This window comes from Cavia porcellus, unplaced genomic scaffold (genome assembly GCF_034190915.1).
Source record: "Cavia porcellus strain 051 isolate PalLab524CR breed Dunkin Hartley unplaced genomic scaffold, mCavPor4.1 scaffold_21, whole genome shotgun sequence".
Taxonomy (NCBI): domain Eukaryota; kingdom Metazoa; phylum Chordata; class Mammalia; order Rodentia; family Caviidae; genus Cavia; species Cavia porcellus.
This window is the reverse complement of record NW_026947504.1, coordinates 58,190,386-58,217,298: the sequence shown is the minus strand read 5'-3', so window position 1 is coordinate 58,217,298 and position 26,913 is coordinate 58,190,386. Positions and strand designations below refer to the sequence as shown.

The following is a 26,913-nucleotide window of genomic DNA, read 5'->3' as shown; positions in this document are numbered from 1 at the left end:
AGATAACGCCTGTGAAATGTTTTTTTTTTTAACTTCCTTGAAACGTAATCATTAGTAGGGTTAAATGAGGCAGGATGCTTGGTATCTGTGCTACTTCACTCTCTGTGTTTTCATACAGGAAGCCCTCACATCTTGGCATCAGGCTTTCAGCAGTGACTCCTATGCTGGTTGAAAGGCAGCCAGAGAGGCTGGTATGTGCACCTGAAGAGACCCAGAGGAGCTAAAAAGGGCAAAGAGCTTATCTTATTGGTAAACTTTGAATATGGTTATAGAGATGTTACACACACACACATTTTACAAGCAACTTTTTGGATAGCTTTTTTTTCCTTTTGTAAACCCAAGTATGAATGTTATGTGGTAAATACATAGCACAAGCCACACAGTATTTTCTTTGTGGCAGGGTTAGTAAGGAAAAGCCAATCTTCAGATTCAGATCTAGTACATACATATATTTTAAAAAATTTAATCCCAGGCAATCTGAAACATTCATTGTTAAATATCAAAACATGAATTAAGAAAAAAGAAATTAAGAAAATATTTCAATAATTTTACACTAGTATGTGCGTTCATCTAAATGCATTCAAAATAAACTGCTTTTTCTGGAAAATGTGCATAGCTTCTTTTCCCTATCTTTAAGCTAAAACAATTATACTGGTTTCTTTTATCATTTTTTTTTACTATACAGTGTAAATATTTTCACGGATGGTTTTATTTTTACTGAAATGCATCAGACTCTGCAAGTATTTGATCCACAACTTTAAAACAACTCCATTATGTGGGACCAAATTATAATTCATAAAGTCAATATAAGCAAAAATGCTAAATCAATGATAAGCCAAATTCTCTTAACTAGAATTATGAAAGAAAGTACTTAAATGTAAAAATCTGGGAAGTGTTGTAGATTAAAGTCCATGTACCCATAACCCAACTTCTGCAATTACCATCTCACAGCCAATCTTGTTTCTTCTACAAACAACATTGTCTCTATTCCTTCCCATCAATTATTTTCAAATAAATTCCAAACAACCTAACATGACATTCATAAAGACTCCAAAATCTGTTGGTAAATGATTTGACTCCTTTAGGTATCACAAGTAGGTAACCTTGCTGAGTAAAATATAGTCAGATCTCCTGGAATATTCATATAGACACATTACTTCTACACTACTACTTTACTAAAAGAGATGATCTTTTAAAAATGCAGCACAGAATTAGGTTCCGAATAACGATTAAAATGTTTTGCATCCATTTTAGAGAAAACAAATCTTTAAGGCTATTAGGAACAGTGTACCCAGATATCTAACTCTCCAAATGAAGATTGCCCAGTTAAGCTTATTAAATCACACATTTAATCTGGGAAAAGCTTTTGAGTATCTCTTTACTCCTGTGCCATCCAAACTGCTGGTAGCGTCAGAAGGACAGACCTCTCAGTGCCCTGGGCCACTGGAATGCCTTCCAGAAAGCTACAACAGAAACACAGCGGGTCACTCTTTCCTATGTGGTCATGCCAACGTCCATGATTCCTGGCAAAATAAATTGTCATGGTCCCTAGAACTTGTGCATTCCAGTGTTCTTTCTACACTACACACTTACTTCATTATCACTATTAAAAAAAACATCATAAAAGGTGTTTTAAAAAGATATAAAGCAGAGAACTACTGCATCTTTGGTCCTGAATGGTGCTCGGATCTTGGGCTAAGAATTCTAATTGCCTTTTGTTGTGGGCATCTTCAGTTAGCTGGCAACATGCGCAGAGTAAGTGGACACAGCGGATAGAATGATTCTTAAGTCACTCCATAACAGTTAAGAACCAGGCCCAGCGCAAGCTGTCAGTTGTAAACACTCAGAGGGGTTGTTAGCAAAATACTGCATGGGAAATAAATGGGCAAACCATTCATTCTTGACTGCAACATATTGCAATGAAAGAAGAAAGTTTAACCACTTTCATAGAATTGCGTAATCCATGCTGCAAAAAGATTGTCTTAGAAAAAAACATTCTCCCAAAAGGTAATAGCTGAGTTTATCAATGTACAAACACAAACTTTCTAAAGTAGTGTTCGTAGTATTTCTATTTTTGTTAAATTGATAACCACACTAGTGTTATAAAATGCAAGCTAGTAGATAATGAATACTTAACAAAAAGCCAATGGTTGAAACAAGCAGGCATTCAAGACCCGAGCCCTCCTCAAAAACCCTCCAGGCCAAGAAGTTCCATGTTTTCATGCGTCCAGTCTGGGCAGTAATCACCTCTGAATCTGAAAACCAATGAAGTCCAATTCCAACTTTATTTTCCCATAAAAAAAAACTGCACAGTCAGCCCCCCACTTCCTCTGAGAAAGAGTTCAAGCACCAGACAAGAATATTTGAATGAATCCAACCAACTGCAATTTCCAAGAACACCCAGAGCATAAACCACCAGAAAGCCTATTACACATTCACCCCTTCCTTTCTACTGCCGCCCTGCAGTTCTGTGTCTTCTGCAGAGCCTCTTCATCTTTTCAAAGGCCGGTGACTCCCGGAGCCAGGCAGGCAGTGCGGGTGCACACACCTCGCTTCCTTCCTCCGCCCACCTCGCCGGCAGGCACGTGGGCCGCTCCCTCTTCCTTCGCCCCTCGGCGGGTCTGGAGCCCGGGCGCCTCCGGCAGCGCCGTCCTTCCGCCCATCGTTCTGCCCACCTGGGCACCTGGGCACCTGGGCATGGGCACAGCCTCCGCGCGCCGTGCGCCGCCCCAGTACTGCGGCCCCAGGAAGGGAACCAGGGCCACCGAGTGATGGGCGGGAAGGGAAAGGCTCGATGCCCACATGCGGGCGCTCAGTTACTCAATTTATTGTCCCCTGAGTGGTCCTAAATTGGTTCTTAACTCTCGGAGAAAAATGGGAAGGGAGAAAGTGTGCGACTACCTCCAGAGGGGGGGAGCAGCCAGTGCTGTTTCCGGGACAGGATTCACCCCAGCGTGGCCCGGGCAGCCCAGCCTCGGTGCGCAAAGGTGCCACGCGGGAAGAGGGCGAGCGCGCCCTGCGCCCTGCGCCCCGCAGCCCCGCGCCGGGCACGCCGGGTGCGCGCCCGCTCTGCCTCCGTCTCTGTCCCTTTTCCTTCCCGAGCAGTCCCGATCCGCGCGGCCGGACTCAGTTTCCCCGGCAGGAGCCGGGCGGGAGCCCACACTCACCTGCGCCCGGAAGTACAGGAAGAGGGCCACGCTGCAGACCACCTGGCCCAGCCCGAGCCCCAGCAGGGCGGCGAGCACGCAGCGCGAGGCCGCGGGCGGCGGGGGCGGCGCGGCGTGCAGGGGGCCCTCGTGCGGGCCGCCCGGGACCCCGCCGCCGCCCATCTCCTCCGAGCCGCGCAGGTACTTGGTGCAGTCGCGGCTGGCGCGGCGCATGGCCTGGCCCTCGCTCCCTCGCTGCCCCCTTCCCCGCGGCCGGGGACCTCGGCGGACCTCGACGGGCGCGGGCGGAGGCCGGCGGTGGCTCCTGGGCAGGGCGCTCCGGGCAGCCCGATTCTTATAAACCGCGGCTGGAGGGCTGGCCCGGGAGCCAATCAGCCCCGCGAGGCTGACTCTTCCACTCCCACCTCGGGCTCCCCTTCCTTCCTCTCGCCACCCCCTCTTCCTCGCTCTCCCCGAACCGCTTCCTCCCCGGCCAGGGCCCAGGAGGAGGAGGAGAGGCTGCAGGTGGGTCAGCTCAGGGGCCCCCAGCTACCGGGGGAGATCCGAGGTGGAGATCCCAGGGTGGCCCAGGAAGCTGTAGGTGAATTCTTTCGGAAAGGGCAAGGGCTGCATGGCAGACTTTCCTCTGAGCCCTGAGCCTCTCTGGGCCCCAGGCCCCATAAGATTTAAAAAGCTAAAAATGGTGGGCTCTGAAGACCCTTCCTTGAGAATCCTTAGGATTCGATCTCTACCAGGATTCCAAATGTATTTTGGAAAACAGAAAATTCCACGAGTCTCTAGTTCTGCCTGTGCCAAGTGGTTTCGCATAAGGTAAGTCTGAAGGTAGCAGCCTGAATCTATAGACACCAACAGTGTCCCATGAGAAAAAGGAAAATTGTGTAGAAAAGGGGGTAAGGAATACAAAACCAGAAGCAGCCAACCTGGAGGACTCAGCAGCACTCAAGAAAGCGCCTACTCGAAGCTGATGAGAGTTAAAAGTTAGTTTGATTGTAAAGAAAACTTTCGAAGGCTTTTTAAATGCCTCTATTCAAGAATTGTGCCTCTTGGTGAGAAAATGAAAATATTAGCGTAGGACACACGTTCTTGTCTTCAGGGAGACGAGTTGCTGGCTGATTTAAACACCTACAAAACTAGAATATATATGATCAAAATACAGCATTATGCATGCCTGGATGAAACCTACTATCTGTATAATTAGTATGCACTAATACGAAAAGAACTCGGACATTTCCACCTTTTTAATAATACTTGCTTCTTTTACCTCTTCTCTGCCTAGCGTAAATGACATGTTTCTGAGTTATTAAAATACATCTTAATTGAACACTTTGACCTCACTACATGTTGAAGAAGAGTGACCAGGTTGGAATTAAAAGTAAATAAACCCATACAAACGAAATGATGTACTGAAATTCAAAAAAGCTTTATATGTGAAAGTTTAATAGGGAAAGAAAAGCATTTTCAGATTACAACAGACAAGCAATTAACATTAAGCTTCTATTCCACTCAGATCCTCTATTTATTTATTTAGAGTCAGGTCTTGTAGTGCAGGCTGGTCTTCAATTCAGTGATCCTCCTGCCTCAGCCTCCCAAGTGCTGGGATTACAGGTTTGTGCCACCAAGTTTAGCTATTCCATTTAGTTCTTGTCCTAGTCCTACCTTGCTAACTTTGGAAAGCAAGTTTGTCACCTTTCTTTTTTCTTTTTTCTCCTTGTTCTCTTCCTTTTTCCCTCATTTGGGAAATAATTTTACTTTCCCATTTCATATAAATCTTTATTAAGATCAAAGACTTTTAAAATATGTTATAACTAACCTGAAAATGGCTTGCCCTTCCATTCTGTTTGAGTTTTCACATAACAATATTTTATCTCTCTTTTTCTTTCCTCGAAATCATGGTCTTCAGGTTACAGGACAGTTCCTCAGATTTCTGAATCTCCTAGGTGACTTCATCTGTGAACTTTATATCTAGGACACTATATTACATTCCTAAGAGTTTTTCTTTGGACTTTCATAGTGCTTGGCAATTATTTTCCAAGAGTACACAAAAGATGTCAAACTATTGTACTCTGGTTTCCACAAGCTAAATTAGAAGCTCCATTTTTATCTACTGGCTGCACCTTCCAAGGTAATGTGTGGTTTTTGGCTATTTACGTATTCATTTGTCAGCATTTCACGCTCCAATTAATAGGGCAGCCCATATTCTCCAGGATCTTTTCTGCATCATTCCCTTCTGTAATGTTCACCAATCTAGAGTATCGCTCTGTATGGTAAGGACACAGTAGCTACTTGTTGAATAAAAAGACTGAAGGCGTATTCAAAACCTCTGCCACTCCTCCACCGAATTAGTCACATTTCCACACCTGTCCTACCCTCCTCACTTACCCCTGAACAGTTCTTGGTCATTGATCAGTCCTGTTTTTAAAAAACTAAACTGTATATCATTCCCATACCCAGAATGGCTTCTAATTGTTCCTGCTACGAAGTCCAAACCCTTGAGATTAAAACCCACCAGTATGAACAGTTATTTTGAAGAAAACAAGACAATATAATAGCTAGTGCTGATTTAATATCATCTGGTTTTGAAGTCCCATGAAGCTTTTGTTCTTCTGTCTCCATTGGTTTATCTTGTTGTATCTTACTGGATTTTATTATATGCGATAGTACAAACAAAACTTTTTATAGACAAGGGGATAATATAGAAACCATTGTTATCTGTTAGTTGGTTCTAAATACCCTGTAATACTTTCATTCTCTTGAATGGTTTTACACTGTCATGTTGTGTTTGATGCTATAATATACCTAGTTATACTCAACTATTTCAAGGAAAGAGACATTATGGTAGCTACTGTTATGTTAGGTTATCTTATGGTGAAACACTATGTTGCTTAAATTGTTCTGTTCTGACCTGTGTTATTGTGTTGTTATGTCCTCTTTTATCTTAATCTCCTTCCTTTTAAAAATTTTTTTAATAAAAAAAAAAAAAACCTGCCAGTGGTCCACCTTAAGCTGGCTCACACCCCTTCCACGTTAGCGCCAGCATCGCATGCTGCCTCGGCTGAAGTGTCCTCTCCGCCCCCACACCTGGGTGACTCTCCTCTCCTTCCTCTTCCAGCTCAAGTGCATTTCCTCAGGAATCCTTCTTTGCTGCCCTGACCCAGAGTGGCTCCCTCTGTCTCCCTGCTTCTGCGCACCTTAGCTTCTCTTAGGAGGCTCAGGCACTCATCATTCCGTCTACAGATAGTTAGAAGCCACTGTACTCCAAAGAACATGAGACCTTAGGGCATCCACGCTGGTGAAAAGGCAGTACTGAGCAAATAGTACACACACAAAAATTTTAAACAGGGTTTCTTTATGTAGATTATTAGTCAGTGTGAATTCAGTATGCAGCCCAGGCTGGCCTCAAACTCACTGGTATCTTCATCTCCCGCCTCCTGAGTGCACCACCACATCTGACTCGTGCAAATAATTAACAAAACTCCTAGGAGTACTTCAAAGACATACAAGTACAGGGACAACTTTATAATGATTGTAGGATCTAAGCTTTCTAGAGAGCCAGAGAAGGTTCTTAGATGAAGATAATGGTTGTAATTAATCCTAGAGCTGAGGTTTAGCTCTGCAGAATAAGCGTCCTGCATGGCAAGCGTGAAGTGGAGAGTTTGATCCTTGATACCAAAAAAAGGAAATAATCCTAGAATAACAACGACTGAGAAAAAGAAGAAACTGGTGCCTAATGTAAGCAGAGAACAGATATATTACTTGTTTAATATGTCTTCCCAATTGAATATGTCTGTTGTATTTACCAGGAATTCATAAATATACCATGTTAGTACATCATCTAATGATTACCTTATCAAACTAATGAAGTATTTAAGTCACAAATGATAGATATTAACAGATTTAGAACTAGAATGTAATTGAAAATGCAAAGCATATGTCAATACTCAACTACAAGCCATATAAATATTAGATCAACGTTTCTGTATATTTCCTGATATTCAAGTATATTAAATCCAGATTCTTATGGATTCAAGAGACAATTTATTGGTTCATGTAGTTGAAAAATATAAGATTAGGTCTACATCAGACTCTAGATATAGGCCTACATCCAGTGCCTTTTTCTTGAGCTAGAAGATTAAGAAAATCAAATGGCCAATGGACAGAAAAGAGATTGGAGGTAGTTCTCAAAGGAAAACTAAGCATAGATATAAGAAAGATGAGGAATTGATGCTGCGTTGCTGGGGAGACAAAACTAATAGTTGTCTACTCTCAGTAGTTTAACTAGATCAGCAATTTTCAGATGTTTTGGTCTCTGTATCTCTTTTCATTCTTAAAAATTATTGAGGACCCCAAAGAGCTTTTGTTTATATCAGTCATAGATATAATGAGAATATTAGTAATCCACAGAAAATTTAGCACATTGACATGTTAACATAATTTTATTTTTGAAAATCCAGGATTTTAAAATGTAAGAACAATGGTGTTATTTTACATTTCTTTCAGATCTTTGCCATTTGGCTTAGTAGAGTCTGATAGCCACTTCTGCACTTAACCTATTATAATGGTGCATATCATGCAGTCTCCACAGAATGCCACTGTACACTACTGAGAAAATGAGAATGAAAAAGAAAATATCTTATGTAGGGAGCGGCGCGACAGCCCCATTGCTGCCTCCCCATCTCTCTCTCCTATGGGCACATAATGCACCTGCCTACATTAACCATAATCCTCTCCTGCTTATGTCACATACCCGGATGTGACGATGACCCTGTTGTATTCATCCCCATAGCCTCTTCCTGTTCCACCAGCCCGCCCTTGGCCTATAAAAGATGTGATCACTTCCTGGCTTGATCAGATTCTCTCAACTTGCTTCAATCTCTCTTTGTCTCCCCCCTGTTTTATTTCATCCCCGTTCCCCTCCAGGTATATACCCCATGGATTGATCCGCGGGCCAGATCAATCTTATAAAGTACTTTGGGCTTTGCAAAAACTTTTGAAAGGGTCTCAGAGATTTACGGATTCCCTATCACACTTGGAAACTGTCTGGGAACACAACTTGCTCCTGGAGAGTTTATGCACACTGATCAGGCTTTTCACTGATGCTGGATGCTCATCTAAGAGAAGAGGCAGCTCCACGGCCAAGTTAGCTTTGAAAGCATTGTGTTAAAATTACTATGTTTAATGTGTAATGCATATCTTATTACTGGGGGCTTATATACAAAAATAAATCATAAATTTCTAGAACTTTCCAAACATCCTCTAATCTCTTTTTCCCTAGATGTATCAAAGGTTTCTAGAACAAGATATGGCTTTAGAAAAAAATTAGATGACATATATCTATGAGACATAGATAGATGATAAAACACAGGTGACCCAAACGTGAGTAAAATAATCAGTGGTCAGGGGACACACAGGAAGAAAAAAAGAAACAAAGTCATGAAGAATGTTGAAGACTGAAATTTATTTATTTGTTAGTTTTTGGTACCAGGGACTGAACTCATGACCTTGCACTTACCAGGCAAGTACCTGAACCACTGAGCTCAATTCCCAACCCCAAGTCTGAAAAATTGAAGAAAAGCATTCAAATTCTATTCTAAGCCTTGCACTGGCCACACCAAACATTTCCACACACCTTCAGTTTACAGTTTGTCCCAGTGCTTCGGGAACCCTTCAACACATTCACGATGGGGCTGTAATTTGTGTCTCACTGGCAGGTGGCTTGAGCTACTCATGGGACATGCATGACCATCCCATCAGGCAGCTTGTTTCATTGGTGGTACAAATGGGTCTTATCAGTCTTTTTATTGATATTTTTACTAATAATAGCTGCCTGATGGGACTGGCATTTCAGGCCAGTGGCAACATGTTAAACAACATTGGCCCATCAGACTCTAAAGCTCCACAGCATGGCATAGGTCATTCTGTAGTTCCTGGTCCTTTTACCACCTCATTTGTCCTCTCCAGCTCAGTTTTTAACATACACACCCTCTTTCCTCCCCCTTCCATCAACACGCAACTACTTGTACCATCCCCTTCCTTACCTCTGTTACCTTTAACCGTTCAGTCTTTTTTTATCTTCATATATTCAGTTAAGGCCATTTGTCTTTCATTTTTTGCCACCCTTTCCTAGGTTGGACACTACTTCTCCATGATTCTGCATTGCACCATGTGTTTATTTTTATTGTAGCTCTGACACTTCATTTTATTCTCTGTGATTGACTTCTTTATTTACTCTATCAAACCATAAAGTCTTTGCGAGCAGTACTATGATTTGGATATGGAAAAATTAGTTCCCAGTCTGTGGTATTATTGGAAGGCTGTAGAAACTTTAAGAGGTGGGGCCTAGTGGGAGAAAGTTAGATGGTTGGGAGTGGGCCCTTGAGGAGGATATTGGGACTCCCTTGTGCCTGACTCTGTTTCTCTCTCTTCCTCTCCATCTCTCATGCTGCCTGGCTACAATGAGATAAGAGATTTTGTTCTATCAAGTGCTCCTTCCATGATTTTCTATCCCACCACAAACCCAAAAGCAACAAAAATCATCTAACCATTGACTCTAAACCCATGAAATAAACTTTTCCTCTTTTTAATGTATTTATGTAAGAAATCTTGTCACAGTAACAGAAATCTGAGTAACACAGGCAATTGTTATTTTATTTTCCTATTATATAAACAGTGTTAAATGAGTATTAGTAAAATGAGTACATGAGTTTGAAAAATAAAATACAAAAACATTTATGGAATTCCTGCAGGTATCCTGGACCTGGGGAAGATAAAGTGTTAGAGGAGAGTGCTAAAGGAGTTCCAGGACACAGGCCCCCAGCAAGCCAAATGATACCACTGCCTCAGGCAGCGGGACAATGTATCCCAAGAGGTCCAACAAAACGTGCAGTTGGTAAGTGAGGTAAAGCAGTGCTGTGCTTCTGCACACAGATAAGCGGAACCAAAGTAGATGGAACAGAAATGCCATTTTACTACACAGGGAACTGGGTGAACCTTAGCCTGGGTTGCTTCACTGCCAAAGCACTGGAGTAAAATAAGGGATGAGCCATCCCAGCATAATAAATTGCTGGCAGTGGGGAAGCAGACTTGGGGGAATCTTCTGAGAGGTAAGAATTGGGAACACCCAGACTCCATTCAGGTGGGTACTAAAAGTCACTCTTAGCCCTCAATACAAAGGACCAGAAATACCCTTCCGGTCTGGGACCAACAGAACAACCCTAACATAACAGCACAAGCAGGCAGACCCATTTATCCTACTTAGTAGGACAAGGGCATTCCCCTGCCCTATGATCAGCACGTAAGTGGAGCTAAGGGTTGAACAGAGGAAGTAGGCAACTGTACAGAGCTCTGAGAGAAATCCCTATGTTACAGTCGGGGTTTGTAAGCGGAATAATTTAACACAGGACACATAATTTTTAGGATTATTTTGTACTAGTCACCCAAAATTTCAAATACAAAGGAGTGCAGGAAATCAGTCCACACACCAGAGACCCAAAGAATCTAGCTGAGTACCTGGTACCCACAGCAATGCTCTGTGTGAGTCTAGCTGAAGACCGACCTAGAGACCATGACAAAGTCCCCACAAGTCCAACTGGAGACTTAGAGCCCACAACAATGTCTCCTGAAAGTCTGTTTCACGGATCTGTAGTGGGAAAGCCCAGAGGTCTGTGGTGGACGCTAGGAAGTCTATGCCAGTGGAGTGAAGAATCTGCAGAAGCAAAGTTGAGAGATTTGCCCTGGAGCCAGGAAGTGATGCTCAAAGTAAGGACCAGAGCTTTCCTGAAAATATCACAGCCATCCTCAGCAACAGCAAAGTCCCAGGCTTCTCCATTGATGAGCTGAGTCCATATCAGGAAATCCAGAGTAACAAGCTTATCCAGGAGACTGAACAACAAACCATCTTCCCCTCTGGAGCCAGGAAGCAATGCTGGAAGAACCAGAGCTCCCCCCAAAAGCACCACAATCACCCTGAGTGACAATGAGGTCCTGAGCTCCTCCAGTGGTGGAAAGTCAGTTCATATCAGGAAAACCAGCCCAACAAGCTTCTTCAGGAAGGCCAGAACACATCAAAATAGAGAAAATCGGAGGTCACACATTGGATCTCTCTAAAATGATGGCAGAAGAAATGAAAAAATAAATGGATGTGGCTATAAAAAGATCTCTCAGGTAAAAAAAGAAATAATGCTCAAAATGAAAGGCCCACCTAATAAATCTATAGTGGACACATATAAGAAAATACAGGAGCTTAGGCAAATGATGGAAACCATAAATGTCCGATATAGAGAAGAAATGAAAACCATGAAAGAGATCCACATAGATATCTGGGAAACTAAAAATTCTATTGAAAGTATACACAATAGATTGCATGCAAGCAAAGTTATAAAAACCAGGTCTAGAAGATGATATTGCAGTTAGTGACCATGAAAAGAGCAATATCTTAAAAACAGCAAAGGACCATGGAAAATCAATCCAACAGCTGCAAGATAAAGGAAAGAAGAACAAAATAAAACTGATAGGAGTTAACAAGAAAGCTGGAGATAGGTCAAATGCCATGAGAAAACTTTTTCACAAAAGTAATGGCAGAAAACTTTCCACACAAGTGAGGCTTACACAACTCCAAATAGCCATGATCAAAATAAATCTATACTAAGGCATATAATAATCAACATCCCAGAAATTTAGCACAAGAACAGACTATTAAAAGGTATTAGAGAAAAAAAAACAGATTGCCTAAAAAAGGAAAGTCCATCAGAATCACATCAGACAATTCAATATAAATCCTCAAGTCAAAAAAAGATTGGAGGGAAGTATTTTAAATCCTGAAAGAAAACAACTTCCAACCCAGATTGATATACCCTGCAAAAACTATCTTTCAAAGTTCATGGAGTTATAAGATACTTATATGACAAAGAACAGCTGAAGAAATTCATGACTACCAAACCACCTTTCCAAAATGCTCTGAAGGATATTTTGGAAAAAGATAAGGAAGACTAAAATTCCTAAAATACCAACAGAAAGAAACAATCAAGCAGGGATAACAATTAAACAGAAAGGAAAGGCAGGGTACCAGCAGCAGAAAAATAAAGAGGAAATGCCAACATATATCAGTTATAATCATCAATGTCTCAATTCACCAATCAAAAGGAACAGACTGGCAGAATGATTCAAGAAGCAAGACCCAACAATATGCTGCAAAGAAGAAACACATTCAACCTCAAAAAGAAATTCACAGACTAAAAGTCAAACGATGGGAAACAATACTCCATGTAACAAGAAGGGATATCTATTCCATTTTCAGATAATGTAAACTTTAAGCCAAGACTGATTAAAAGACATAAAGAAGGTCACTATATAATTGTTAAGGGAAAACTCCAAGAAGAAGAAAAAACAATCATAAATATATATGGACCAAATATAGGTGCATTCAACTAAATAAAACAAATATTAACAGACATGAAAAATCAAATAAGCACCAACACAGTTATGATGGGGATCTTAACATTGCACTGTTACAAATAGACAGATCAACTAGTCAAAAAATCAACACAGAAATATCAGAACTAAACCAAATCTGTGAGCAAATGAACTTAGTAAATGTTTACAGAGTATCCTACCCTACAACATCAGAATACACATTCTTCTCAGTTGCATATGGGATATTCTCCAAAAGAGATCACATACTAGCCCATACAACCTGCTTAAATAAATGCAAAGGAATTGAAAATATCCTCTATGCATTATTTGACAATAGTGCAATGAAATTGGAAATCAACAGTAAAAGAAATCACAAAGCTACATAAATACCTGGAAAGTAAATTATACCCTCCTGAACAGCCAGTGGGTCACAGATGAAATTAAAGAAGAAATTAGACAGTTAAATGAGCCTGTAGAAATCTACAGTTAAATGATAATGTTGATCCAACATAAAGGAACTTTTGGGACACGATGAAAGCAGTCCTAGGATGGAAATTTGCATCAATGAACTGTCACATCAGGAAAATAGAACAAGCTCAAATAAATAATCTAATGTTGAATTTCAAACTTCTAAAAAAAAGAAGAGTACATTAAATCCAAAGCTCAAAAAAGGGAGGAGAATACAAATATAAGAGCAGAAATTAATGTAATTGAGACTAAGTAAACTATACAAAGAATCAATGAACCACAGTGTTGGTTCTTTAAAAGATTAAATAAAGTTAATAAAACCTTAGACAACTTTACCACAAAGAAGAAAAAATCCATGCAATGAAGAATGAAAAACATGAAATCACAATAAATCCTGTAGAAATCTAGAAGAATATCAATACTTATTTCAAGAACCTGTACTCCAGTAAAATGAAAAAACAGAAGATATGTATGTCTGAGGTATGTATGACTTGCCAAAATTTCATCAGTCAATGAAATTGAAAATGTAATTAAAAGCTTACCAACAACAACAACAAAGGTCCTGATGGATTCACTGCTAAATTCTACAAGAAATTTAGAGAAGATTTAATGCCACCAATGATGAAATTCCAATTGAAACTGAAAGGAAAGCAATACTCCCTAACTCATTCCTGGAAGCAAATATTACCCTGATACCAAAACCAGAAAAAGACCCAACCAAATAAGAGAACTACAGGCCAATCTTCATAATGAACGTAAGTATAAAAATTCTTAATAAGATACTGGCAAATGCAGCAAATCAGCAAGATGGTTATATACCAAGTAGGATTAATCCCAGGGATGCAGCAATGGTTCAGCATACACAAATCACCAAGTGAAATACACCATAACAGAGTCAAAGACAAAATCATATGGTTATATCAATATACACAGAAAAAGCATTCGACATAGTCCAAAACCCATTCATAATTTAAAAACCTACAGAAAAATGGAATAGGTGGTCTTTATCTCAATCTGATAAAAGGCATTTATGACAAACCAAAAGTCAACATCAATGACCAAAAACTGAAAGCTTTTACTCTAAAATCAGGAACAGCAAAAGCATGTCCACTATCACCACTTATATTCAATAGAGTGCTGGAAATACTTAGACAAGGCAGAGAGCAATTAGACAAGGCAGAGAAATAAAAGGAATAAGGCTAGGAAAAGAAAAAGTTAAATTATCATTATTTGCAGATGACGTGATACTCTACATGGAAGACCCCAAAAACTCCACTAAAAGACTATTAATAACCGAATTCAGTAATGCACCTGTATATACAGTCAACACTCAAATATCCGTAGTATTTCTGTACACTGACTACAAACATACTGAGAGAAAAATTATGGAAATCACACATTTTACAATAACATCTCTGAATATATTAATATCCTGATTTAAGAAAAAAAACATACAGGAAACTTAAGAATATAATATGCCCAGGAAATAAGGAGAAATAAATCTGTGTATTTTCAGTGCTAGTTTTGTAAAATTTAAAAACCAAGCTATAAAACTTAAGAAAATGTAAATTCTAGTGAACTTTATACTTTATGTAATTACTTGTAGTAGTAGTTCTCAAACTTTTAAGTGTCGGGACCTCTTGAATCTTTAAAAAATAGGGATCCCAAGCCAGATATGAGGGTGCACACCTGTAATCCCAGCACTTGAGAGGCCAAGACAAGAGGATTGCTGTGAGTTCAAGGCCAACGTGAGGTGCACGATGAGTTTAAGACCAGCCTGATCTACATGGCAAGAACTTGTCTCAAATAAAACAAAACATGACATTAATTTACAGTATTAGAAATTCAAACAAATGTTTCTTATTTGAAGTAACTGTTAATGAAAAATAACTCTTGAAAAATAAAACTATTAGTGAAATTAGTGAGTTGTAATCTCCTTTATAAGAGAACATTTCTATTTCATCTGCCTCTGTACTCAATCATAATACATTGTTTTTCTAGAAAAGTATAAAAATTTAGCCTCGCCAGGATTACAGGTCAGTGGTACAATGCCTGCCTGACAAGTGCAAGGTCCTGAGTTTGATTCTCAGTACAAAAAAATTTAGCTTCACATGTTATTAGACACATTAGAAGTTAGAAAAGTAAAGAATATTTATTACCTTTCCAGGTACCTGGAGTTCTTCTTTATGACTACACTCAAATTCAGCAGTGCCAATTTGTTAACTGTTAGTTGCCCTGCAAAACCTAAAACCATCAGTGATGTTTTCCTATTCTGTTATAACACCACCCACTTTCTACTTTTCTTTTTGAATGAATCTTTTATCCAAGGATAATTTATAATATCCAGCATTGGTTATTTAGAAAATATTGTTACAATCAGAAGTTGGAAGTAGAGAGAAGAGAGATGGGAAAATGAATTAATATGTATTATGTGCAGGTACCAAATCCACACAAGAAATATAAGTATTATGTACTGCAAACATGTACTAATAAAGAAATTAAAATAAAATAACTTTATGCAAAAAATACTGGTTCAAAGAGTTCTAAAGATTTTCCAAATACTGACACACTGTATTACACAATGCGGAAAAAAAACTGTATTTATGTATATCACCCTTGGTTTCATCAGGAAATACTTTAGTATAGAGTAACTAAGTTTACGGTGACAGAAGTTTCCCAAAGTTTTCATTTTCCCTTGAAAGTTTGAATTATTTCATTGGGAAAAAACTGCTAGCTGTTTCACTTAAATGGATGGGTTCACTTTGTTCATCTTCCAGACAATGTCCTCCAACTGTCCAAGTGTGAAAAATATAGTTTATGTCTTTTTTTCAGCTTGCAAATCAGTCACAAGGGCTTCCTCTTGAAACCCACCACACTTAGTCACTGAGAAGAAATGTTTTAATGCATGCTTCCTATGTTGCTCTACAGGACCTTTTATCAAAATATGTACTGAAATGTTTTAAGTGGAACTAGACTTTCTTGACTATTAAATGTGTATCAGTGATGAACATAACAGCTCTATCATTTTACCATCAATGCAAACATCCACAGAGGTTTTTCAAAAAGCAAATCATGCTCTTACTACTACTCTAAAGATAACTTTGATCTTGAGATTTCCCTGAGTGGGTCTCAAGAATCCCAAGTATGCCATAACCACATCTGGAGAACCATTGATCTTTGGATGGAGACACCTTTGGGCAAAGCTGTGCAGTGTTAAATGTTCAGTCAGAAACAAAGGGTCTTAGAATCATTAAAATGTAGAGATTTGAAGCAAGAAAGAAAGTTCTGTAACTCAGAGAAATGAAATAGACTGAAGAAACAAAAGGAGTGTTAAAATCAAGAAACACTGACCATCAGGCCACTGCTAGGAATCTTTCCCTATAATCAGATCTACATTCCTTAGTAACCAGTTGTGTCAGTCTACATTAGCCTCTAGGATTGGTTCTCCCCCAGCTATCTGGTGCTGCAACCAGTAGCCCAGTTTTCTATGTACCTCCTATGCTGCTTTCAAAGCTGAAGTGAGTGATTCATCAGAGCCACGGAACCATCACAAGGACAGATGCTAGTATGCAAGGCCCTATTTCAATCCAAACCAGCCAAGTTACATCTTTTATAAATTGTACTTCCTACTAGACTTGCATTTCAAGAAATTTACCAGAATTTTATATTACCAAAATCAACAAGCACTCAAATAAACATATTATGTGTAGCAACACCAAAAATAAATACAACTTGTAAATAAAAAGCCACTGTTGGATTTGAAAGTTGTATTAGATGGGCAAGCTAAATATATCACTGTGGGCATTGAGCTGAGTTTAGATTTGAGACGTGTCTGGCTGCAGGCAGGTAGACCTTCTAGGTATAAGCATCTGGCTCAGGGATGGTGATTGTTAGCCGGGCAGGAAGGAAAGATCCCTGATACTAGAGGCCTGTGGCCCAAGGCAAGACAGCCAAATGTACTGTTAACTATTGACCGGTGCCAATTGGTTTAAGCTCAACCTTGCTAGTTATCCAACCAGGTATAATTTATTTTACCTCTCTCAGCTCCCATTTATAAAACATGGAAGAAGTTTGGATTATCCACATCATAGCATTATGGTAAGAACTAAATAAGTTGATCTAGATAATGTGCTCAGAGCAGCACTTAGAGAGAGTGACTACAGTATTAGTGATTACTATATAAAACAGGAAAAACTTCATGAGTAGACAAGAAATGCAGAAAGTGAGAGAGTTAACATTTAAGCCTTTGACTTGAGTAGCTGGCAAGATCTTCTATATATATTTTTAATGTATTGCATATAATTACATACACATATAGTTTTAGTGATAAAGTATAAACAAATATGTAAACACAAATCCATGTGGAAAGAGAGAGATTAGATAGTAAGGATTTGGGAGTCACAAGGACCGAGGCTGAGAAGTCCTATATCACCATCTCTACAAGCTGCAACTCTATGAAAAAAGTTTCTGTTAGATGCTTTCAGTGAGGACCCTATACATTCATATTTAACACATTCAACATGGAATTTTAACCATAATATCTAAATTTAAATTTGTTATACCATTATGTGAAATCGATGCCTAGGTTTAGAACTCTGTGGCAATTAAAACCTATTGGAAGTCTCCAAATAGCAGAGGCCATGTGATACTTTTTACGCTATACACTATTGAAATTATACACTAATGACTTATGTGGTGTATTATTTATCTGAGTTTTTGATTTGGGAATAGTGATTTCTGGTTTAAGAAGAAAAAAATAATAATTGCTCAACTCTAATAAGTGGACAAAGATGATACAAATCTTTTCTATATAAAATAGTATCTAAATAAGTGTTGTTACAATTACATGAATGACACAACTCAAGAATCTTGCTCTTCTGTTTATTCTCTATTTGCCCAACTTGCTTTTCACCACCAGACCCATCCTTAGCCCCTCTCAACTCTTCTCTGAGCTCCCGAGACTCATCTCTGCTGCTTGTATCACTTGAGACCCTCCGGTTTTATTGCTATATCAGTTCAGCTAGGGGAAGGCATTGGCAGAGACCTAATGGAGAGAAGAGAGAGATCAAGATCTTGACTGTCTTCATTCCAAACTCCAGGCTGACTGAGATTCCATATATGCCTGTCTTTCTTTGTGGGCACAGCTCCCATCTGGTCCATCCTCCTCCACAGCTCTATCTCTTTCTAGGCTCTGATAACTGTTTTCTCTCTTATCCCTTTGGCCAAGCAGTATGCATTAGCTTCTTACTGATGATGTAACAATTCATCACAGATTTAGTGAGTTAAAACAGTACAAAAATATTATGTTACAGTTCTGGAAGTTAGCCATTTCAAAATGTGTCTACAAGACTGTTGTTTGGGAAGGTGTGTTTTTGTTGTTGTTTTGGCATCTATGGGGTGGGAGGAATTTGTTGCTTTTCCATTTTCTGCCTTCTAGAAGTTCCTTGCATTCCTTGGCTAAGAGTCCCATCCCTTGTCTTCAAGCTCATCATTCCAATCTCTGGCTCTCTTTGTATCCTTACATCTCTCTGACCTCACTCTACTGTCTTTCTCTTATAAGGAGCATTGTGATAGCACTTACCCTCTCAGACAATCCAAGATCATTTCTTCATTTCAGTATCCTTAACTTTAAAGCATGCATAGAGCAAATGATGCTATATAAAGCACCATATTTATGGGCTCTAAGGTTTAAAGTTGAGGAGATGTTTAGGAAGGCATTAGTCAGTCTCCTACAGTCTGAGAAAAATATCCTGCTTCTGCTAGTCTCTGGGTTCTTTGCCATTTCTTGTTAATTTACTTAGCCCTGACCACAACTCCTCAAAGTAACTCCATTTAAATTATTTGACTTTGCCATTTATGTCCTGCCAGGACCTGATGTAATATATTGCCATCCTTCTGCATCCATGTTTTTTGCATCCACGCATTCACTTGACCAGGGTTGAAGAAATATTCAGGAAAAAAATTCTAGAAAATTACGAAAAGCAATACTTGATTTTGACACTCACTAAGTACTATGCTGTATTTATGTGAACAAAGAGATACACAGGCTTTGTAACAGGTATTGTAAGTAATCTAGAGATGATTTAAAGTATATGGGAGAATATGCATAGGCTTTATGCAAATACCATACCAATTTTTTGAGATTTGAACCTTTATGGATATTGATATATGATTGTGCTTGCTAAATCTGAAACCAATTAATATATCAGCATGGATATTATAAAATACAGATGTATCTCTTCATGTTGATTTTCTAAATGTGTACTATTGTGATAAGTAGTAAGCACAAATGATAAGTAGTAAGTGCCAGCAGGAAGTATCAGAGACTCAACCAAACAACCCGTGAAGCTGGAATACTTTGTCTTCTGGACTTGATCTCTTCCATTATCCTCTGAGTGTTCCTGCCTGAGTGCTCCTTTTGATTTCAGGTGCAGGCTGAAGACTCAGTGAAATTTCTCACCTAAACCTTGACTTCTTCTGACTGTAAACCAGCACACCCATTCCCTTTTTACAGGAGCCTATTCCCCTCTCATTCCTTTCAGCTAACAAATGAACTAGCAAACCATAACAAACTAACATTGACTTCTTCCAGTGGACGATGGAACTAAAGTTTTGTATTGGCATCTCTGGAGATACACTGCCTTACTCCTGAGTACATGTCTAATAAAACATTCTTAGTCATCAGAGGATACTGCATGGTGAAATGGAGGAGAGAAAAACGTCATGGTCAAATTTGAATGAAGTGCACCTGTTCACAGGTGGAAAGCTCTTCTGTTCACAATGCTAGAAGAAATTGAGAGTCATTTTTACATTAGCCTTCTGGAAAGGAATTATGATCTGTTTTTAATTAATTAGAACTAGTTCAAACTTTTTCCCAAAATTATGTCATCCAAACTATTATATTTTTGAAATAAATTTCTAGAAAATATATAAATTAGTCAGATTACAGTTGTTACTGAACACATAATTGAGTAATTTTAAAAGGTCTTGTTTTTATTTCTGAAATTATTCTGACTCCTTTTCCACTTTAGTTGTGCTCTGGAAATAACTTTTTATTATATTTTTATTTCCCTTCTTGAAACTTTTATTTGCATCATATTAGATGTTCCATAAGTCACACTGTTTGACTTGTAGCTTTCATGTATTTTAAGTTATGTTTTCAACATGAGTATGTTCCTTCACTTGATCTTTGGATAATGTAGAAAAACGTAGGAGAAATAAATTCCATGTGAAAAACAATCTTTTTTGGGTGAGAAATGATCAACAGCCACATTCTCTCCCGGGAGGAGCTGTCAAGCACAAAAACACAAGCAGATGTATTGGTAGGTTTGCTGTCAGCAGAGAGATATTACTGGACAAGATAGAGCAAATTGACATCTGGAAGAACTACAAATGCCCAAACATTTTTTTTTCCAACTACTGATTTTCCCCCTCACAGGACTTTTGCTGCATATTGAGCTGCTGAGAGGCTAGGGAACTGGATTTGGAAAGCAGAGATCCTCCAGTGTGCAATACAGTATTTTTCTGGAGAAAGAAATTTGAAAAAAAACACAGAACAGGTATATCCTTTAAGAGATTTAAACTGAGAGTTGTCTTGAAACTAATTAAAACTATAATCCACTTCAATTCATTATTGGATGAACTCCTCATCTTCTTGGTTGTAAAACAAAGATCTATATTAGTTTTTTTTTAGTTTGTACTGGTACAGTGTCTGATACTCAATTTAAAAAAGTACATAATGTGATAAGCTGAAGTGTGTGATTCACAATGAAGAGGGAACTAACACCCAACAGAAACAGACCAAATGTTGGATACAGTAGGCAATAATTTGAAAGTAACTATTGGAAGTATGATAAATAAGACAGAGGAAAAGAGAAGTAATGTGGTTTTAAAGTAGGGAATATCAGCAGAAATATTGAATACTGAAAAATAATTATATGGATATTCTAAAAGAGAAAAATCAAATACAGTAGTCCCCCTTATCTGTAGAGAATATAATTCAAGCTCCTTGGTGAATGCCTGAAACCTTGGCTAGCACAAAAACACAAATATAGCCGGGGGTATAGCTCAGTAGCACAATGCCTGCCTGGAAAACGTAAGGTTATGAGTTCAATCCCTGGTACATACACACACACACACACACACACACACACACACACACATACATATGCATATTTTAAAAAAAAAAAAATATATATATATATATATATATATACACACAATTTTACCTATGTTGAAATGTGTAATTGTTACTGTAAATAAGAGAGGAAAAGAAAGTGCTCTAAAGGACACAACTGCAAGTGTGTTTAGGTGGGTTAGATGACCATATTACTAAGTTTTTGCTGGATCATTGAATACAACTGTTTGCAATCTCACTGTTTGAATGTCTACTTTGTATGCTTTAATTTTGCAACTTGAACAACTATTTCTAAGATGACAATATGTAATCTATTAACTAGTGATTTCTTACTGTTTTTTTTAAATTTTGTATTACTTGTACTCTTTTACTGTTTTGTTTTGGTTTTTTTCTTTAAATAAAAATTTAAAAAAATACCTATGTTGAAGCTTTATTTGTAGATTAGATGCAATATGAGCTACCAATTACAACTAATAAAAATAATGTAGCAATATACTATGATAAAATTATGCAAATGTTCTCTTTCTCTCAGGTGTCTTATTATATATGCTTTACTCAGCCTTCTTGATACAATGACTATGTAATAAGATTAAACATGGTGAATGACTTAGGTATCATGATGTAGTGTTAGGTTACTGTGTAAGAATTACTTGAACACAAGAACTGCGAAATCTAATTTTATAATTCAGACAGCAACTAAGAGACAAACGAGCACGTAACATATACACCCTAGATATGCTGAATAAAAGAATATTTCACACTCTAGCTCTCTTAAGATTTCATCCTGCTACTTATAACAGTACACAATTAAAAACTTATGAGTCACTTATTTATGAAATTTTCCATTTCATTTCTAGTTACTGCAGTTAATGGAAGGAAAGCAGAACCATAAGTTAGGGAACCAATGTATCTGAAATAAAAAGCCCACTGAACAAGCATAAAAACAGATTGGATATTACAATGAATTCAAAGGAGATCAATGAATTCAAAGACACTTCAAAAGAAGACCTCAAAACTGAGACATATAGCAGAAAAATAGATTTAAAATAAAAGAAAATGCAAAGCGTAGTAGGGGTGAACCTGTGGCATATGTGTTACTCAGGAATGCAGAACTGTCTCTGTCAGCATGTGAACCAATTCAGCGAACCAGCAGCCAAGCATCAGATAACGTTTTTTGTTTTGTTTTGTTCTAAACTAAAATCTCAGTATTTAGGTTTAATTGCAGTGTTAGCACTTTTCAGTAAATAAGTAGGTTTTGGATTACTTCTTGGGCACTTTGTTTCTAAAAGGTACAGAGCATTTCAAATGGTCTAACATATGTGTAATTGGAGTTTCCGAAGGAAAGACGAAAGACAGAAGGAACAACATCTGGGGATATCACAATGTGAATTTTCAAAACTGATTAAACACTTCAAATCATGAATTCAAAGGTCAGAAAATCCTAAATATGCATTCAGCATGTGGGCACACCATATGCAAATATCCCTCTACTAAATAACCCATATTTTTTCATTTAATTGGCATTTCATTAATTGGCATTCTCATGCTGGTGTCATAATTTCTTTGCTCACTTTTAGTCTTCACAGTACACTCAGGTCAATAATTGAAAGAAAACATCTAGTTAAATAATAAAACATTAATTCTATTTAAAGTTGAATGTTCTTCCCATCCATAATTCAGAATTGTTAATTGAGAAAATGTATGTGTTGTGGCAGTGCTGGGTAAGAACTTACAAAATATCAGAAAGGGCCTGTTTGAATGTTAAATTTATAATCTGGTTGATTCCTTCTGGATTTGGTAAAAATGTTCAAAGTTAAGTCTTTCAAGGATAACTTGAATCTTTCCTTGAAGTGTTTTTTCCTAGAAATATCTGACTGAAGCTCTTTGATAGCTTACAATTTCTCTCCTCCCTCTCAATTTCTATTCTAATAGTATATTATCTTCTCTTTTTCTCTGACCATAAACCTGCCTCCGATGGAAAGCAGCCTGCCTCCAGACTTGCTTTTTTGGATGGGGTCACTGTAAAGTTTGTCTTCAGTCTGACCCCTTCCAGCTCGTCTATGTCATGTCCCTGGTACACACTTCAGCCCGGTTGTCAAGAAAAGCAGCTTGTTTTCACTGTGTGCAGATTCATCTTAGCTCTACCACCAGACAGGCAGCTTCAGCCCACAACAATTCACATTTGAACTTCTTAGTCATGAGACAAATCACAGCCTCTTTGTTATCTCAGACTTCCCAATGAATTTCAACCTTTCCATCAGCTTATTTTAAAACTCCTTTCAAAGTATTTTCTGATTACATATGAAATTCTATACATACCTTAGCCTAACTTATAGACTCCCTCTTTGGAAGAAACTTCCCTTAAAAGTTTTTGCCACCTCCTATTTAATTTCCCTTTTAATATGTGGTTACACAAACAAACAGCCATTTGCTATATTGTGTAATTAATAAAATGTATCTTGGAAGCACATAAGAGTTCTTAACCTAGATTTGAAAGTACAGAAAAGACTTCTTGGAGGAAGCCATACTTAAAGTGAGACTTATGGGAGAAGAAAGGCTAGAAGCAACACAGGCCGTATTCAAGTAGCTGAAAGCTTAGAATAGCTCAGCCAGAGTGTGAGAAGAGAATGGTAGATAAGACTTGAAAATGGACAATAATAGAGTAGTAAATCCTTGTATCTCCTAAAGGAAATGTCTGTTTTATACTGAGAAGAATGAAGAGTCACCAAAAGATCCTGCTCCCTGATCCCCATCCTGAAAATGAAAGGTTTGCGGTTTTGAATGTGCTGGGCTGCACTGTGCAGGATGGGACTGGAGAGGGTGGTGGTAAGAGATGGGCAGAGCGAGCCTGGCCAGAAGGTCCATCATGAGGCCACTGAAAACTCAGGCAAGGAGCAGTCACAGTGGGCAGAAGTGGTGGGGAGCTCGGGTTGTCTCAGAGTCACTTAGGCCTGGAATGGATTTGGCTGGATGAATGGCTGGTCATGGGAACACAAGAAAAAGGAAGGAGTCAAAGATGCCACATAGGTTGGTGCCATTCTCTGAAAAATGAACATCTAGAAGGAAGAGCTGAGTGGACAAGACTCTGTCACTTGAGGTCTGAGAAGACTGTGAAGTCTTTCCTGTTTCTGTTTTTAAAATTTTCTATTTAGACTTTAGTCTCAGTCCAAATCATATCTCTTAGCTTTTCTCAAATCCCAAGATTTTTCCAACTATCTTTCCTTTTCTTTCCAACCTCTTTTATCCTATCACTTTCTTCATTAGCAGGGCCTTAATGAGTTATACAAATAGCTCCTCCAGTAGAGAGTAAGAACATGGAGAACTGAATCTGTATTATTCTTTGTGTGTACCCTCATCACCTATCAAAATTCCTGGTAAATAATAAGCATTTCTTCAGTGTTACTGAATAGAGTGGATCCCTCTGCATATTGAAATAATTAAACAACAGTACAGATGCAAAAATATTTGTGATGAGGTATTTCTGAGCAATCACATTTCAGGAATAACCAACATGGCAATCATTTTCACAAAAACAAACATGTGTTGTGTGCTCAACTCAGACAAGGCCCTAATAGCCTTCTACAAAATGTAAAAGATTAAAAACTGAGATATTCAAGTAAGTCTTTGTTCAAAAACATGTATTGAATGTCTGAGAAAATGTCCTTTCAGTGCTGACTATGGATTTCATGTTCTTACTGCAGTTACAAGTTATTTCTTAAAGAATAGCATACAAGAGAAGCCGTGGTGACCTGTTACCCCAACTGGAGGACCTTGGTGGCCTGGTAAGGGCCACAGGGATCCCTCTCCCTACAAAAAAAGGAGCTCTGAAGACTGGTGGGAGCCTTAGTGACCCCTCTCCTTGCCTGGAAGACCTCAACAACTGACAAGAGTCCAGTTGAGCCCTCCTTCCATCTGGAGGACCTTAGCAAGCTGGCTAGAGAATGAGCGAGCCTTCCTTCCACCCAGAAGACCTCAGCAGACTGGCTAAAGAATCTGTGAGCCCTCCCTTCACACAAAGGAACCTGAGAGGGCCCGTGAGAGTGCCAGTGAGAACTTGCACCCGAAGGAACCTAGGTATGCCTGCAAGATGCCCAGTGATACAGGAGGGCCACAGCTGGGGCCTACACCAAAAGGTCAGAAAGGTAGCCTGAAAAGGTCAGAAATATCAGTAATACTACCCGATAAAGATTGATTCACATCAACACTCAGGTTAGTCAGCCCAAGGAAAATCCAAGACTCACTGAACTGACCCCACAGGAGAAATTCTTGCCCCTCCCCTGCACTGTGGGACCCAGAAATTGAGCAAATGCTAGCCATTTCATAGGTCCTTGACTAAGATGCACATGACAGACAGGCAAGATCTGACAGTGAGACTGAAAAGAACAAAATATGAGCCAAAAGGTGAAAATGACAAGATGAAAAACCAAAATGCAATCTCATACCTCCAGTCTATTCAGAACAAGTAGAGAAGAAATCAACATAGAAGACATTGGAAGATGCACATCTGAAATTTCTGAAAAGATAGCAAGTGAAGTAAAGAAAAAAATCCAGCAGGCTATAGAGGAAGTCAAATCATAAATAGCCTCTCAGGTAAAAAAGAAATGACTAATGAAGAAATTGCTAGGTACAGCTAAAGGAGACATAGATAAAAAAAAATACAGGAGCATAGGAACATGATGGAAACCTTGAATTAATAGCATAGGAAAGAAATACAGTGCATGAAATGGATTCAAAGAGATATTCAGGAAATTAAAAATTCCACTGAAAGCTGACAAAACTGCTTGGAAGAAATTGAGATAGATTTTCAGACCTTGAAGATGGGATCACAGCTAGCAGCCATGAAAAGAAAGATCTCTTTAAAATAACAAGGGGCTATGAAATAACAATTCAACAGCTCCAAGGGGATGTAGAGAAAAACAATCCAACACTGAAAGGGGTCAGTGAAAAAGCAAGAGTCAACACAAATGGTATTTGTGAGTCATCACAAATGATATTGCAAAAATAATAGCAGAAAATCTCCCAAGCATGAGAAGAGAATCTGACACATAAGTGACACATATAGAAATCCAAATGGCCATAACCAAAATAAATGTACACACAGACATATAACAATCAAGATCCCAGAAATTCAGCACAAAAACATAAAATGAAAAGTTGTTAGAGAAAAGAAACACATCACCTATCAAGGAAAGCTCATTAGAATCATGGATGATTTCTCAACACAAACCCTCAAATCAAAAAGCATTTGGGATGAAGTACTTCAATCTCTGAAAGAAAACAGCTTCCAACACAGATTTATGTTCCCTGCAAAACTATCTTTAAAAATTAATGGAGAAATAAGATACTTCCATGGCAAAGAACCACTGAAGAAATTCGTGTCCCCAAAACCAACCCTAGAAAAAAACACTGAAATATATTCCAGATTGAGATAAAAATGACCACAATTCCCAGAAAAACAGCAGAAAGAAACCACGGTCAGGACAAGTAATTAAACAGAGGGGGAAAGCAGGGAACCAACAATAGAAAAATAACATGACAAAGATAAGCCAACACATATCAGTTATAAACATCAATGTAAATGGTATCAACTCATCAATAAAAAGAAACAGATTGGCAGAATGAATCAAGAAATAAGATCCAGCAAACACATTTCACTGCATCCAAAACACATTTAAATTTTAAAAAAAAGCTCATTGACTATAAGTCAAAGGATGGAAAACAATATTCCATGCA

At 38.5% G+C, this 26,913-nt stretch overlaps 1 protein-coding gene across 1 annotated transcript in view; it reads right to left on the bottom strand.

Annotated features, from left to right (window-relative positions):
- The window catches only part of Tnfsf11 (TNF superfamily member 11), a 30,810-nt gene extending 27,257 nt beyond the window's left edge, over nucleotides 1-3,553 (bottom strand). The window contains exon 1 of the mRNA XM_003477463.3: nucleotides 3,168-3,553. Within this exon, the coding sequence (XP_003477511.1) occupies nucleotides 3,168-3,380 (213 nt within the window). The 5' untranslated portion in view covers nucleotides 3,381-3,553. The remainder of the gene's footprint in view (nucleotides 1-3,167) is intronic.
- Between the last annotated feature and the right edge of the window lie 23,360 nt (nucleotides 3,554-26,913).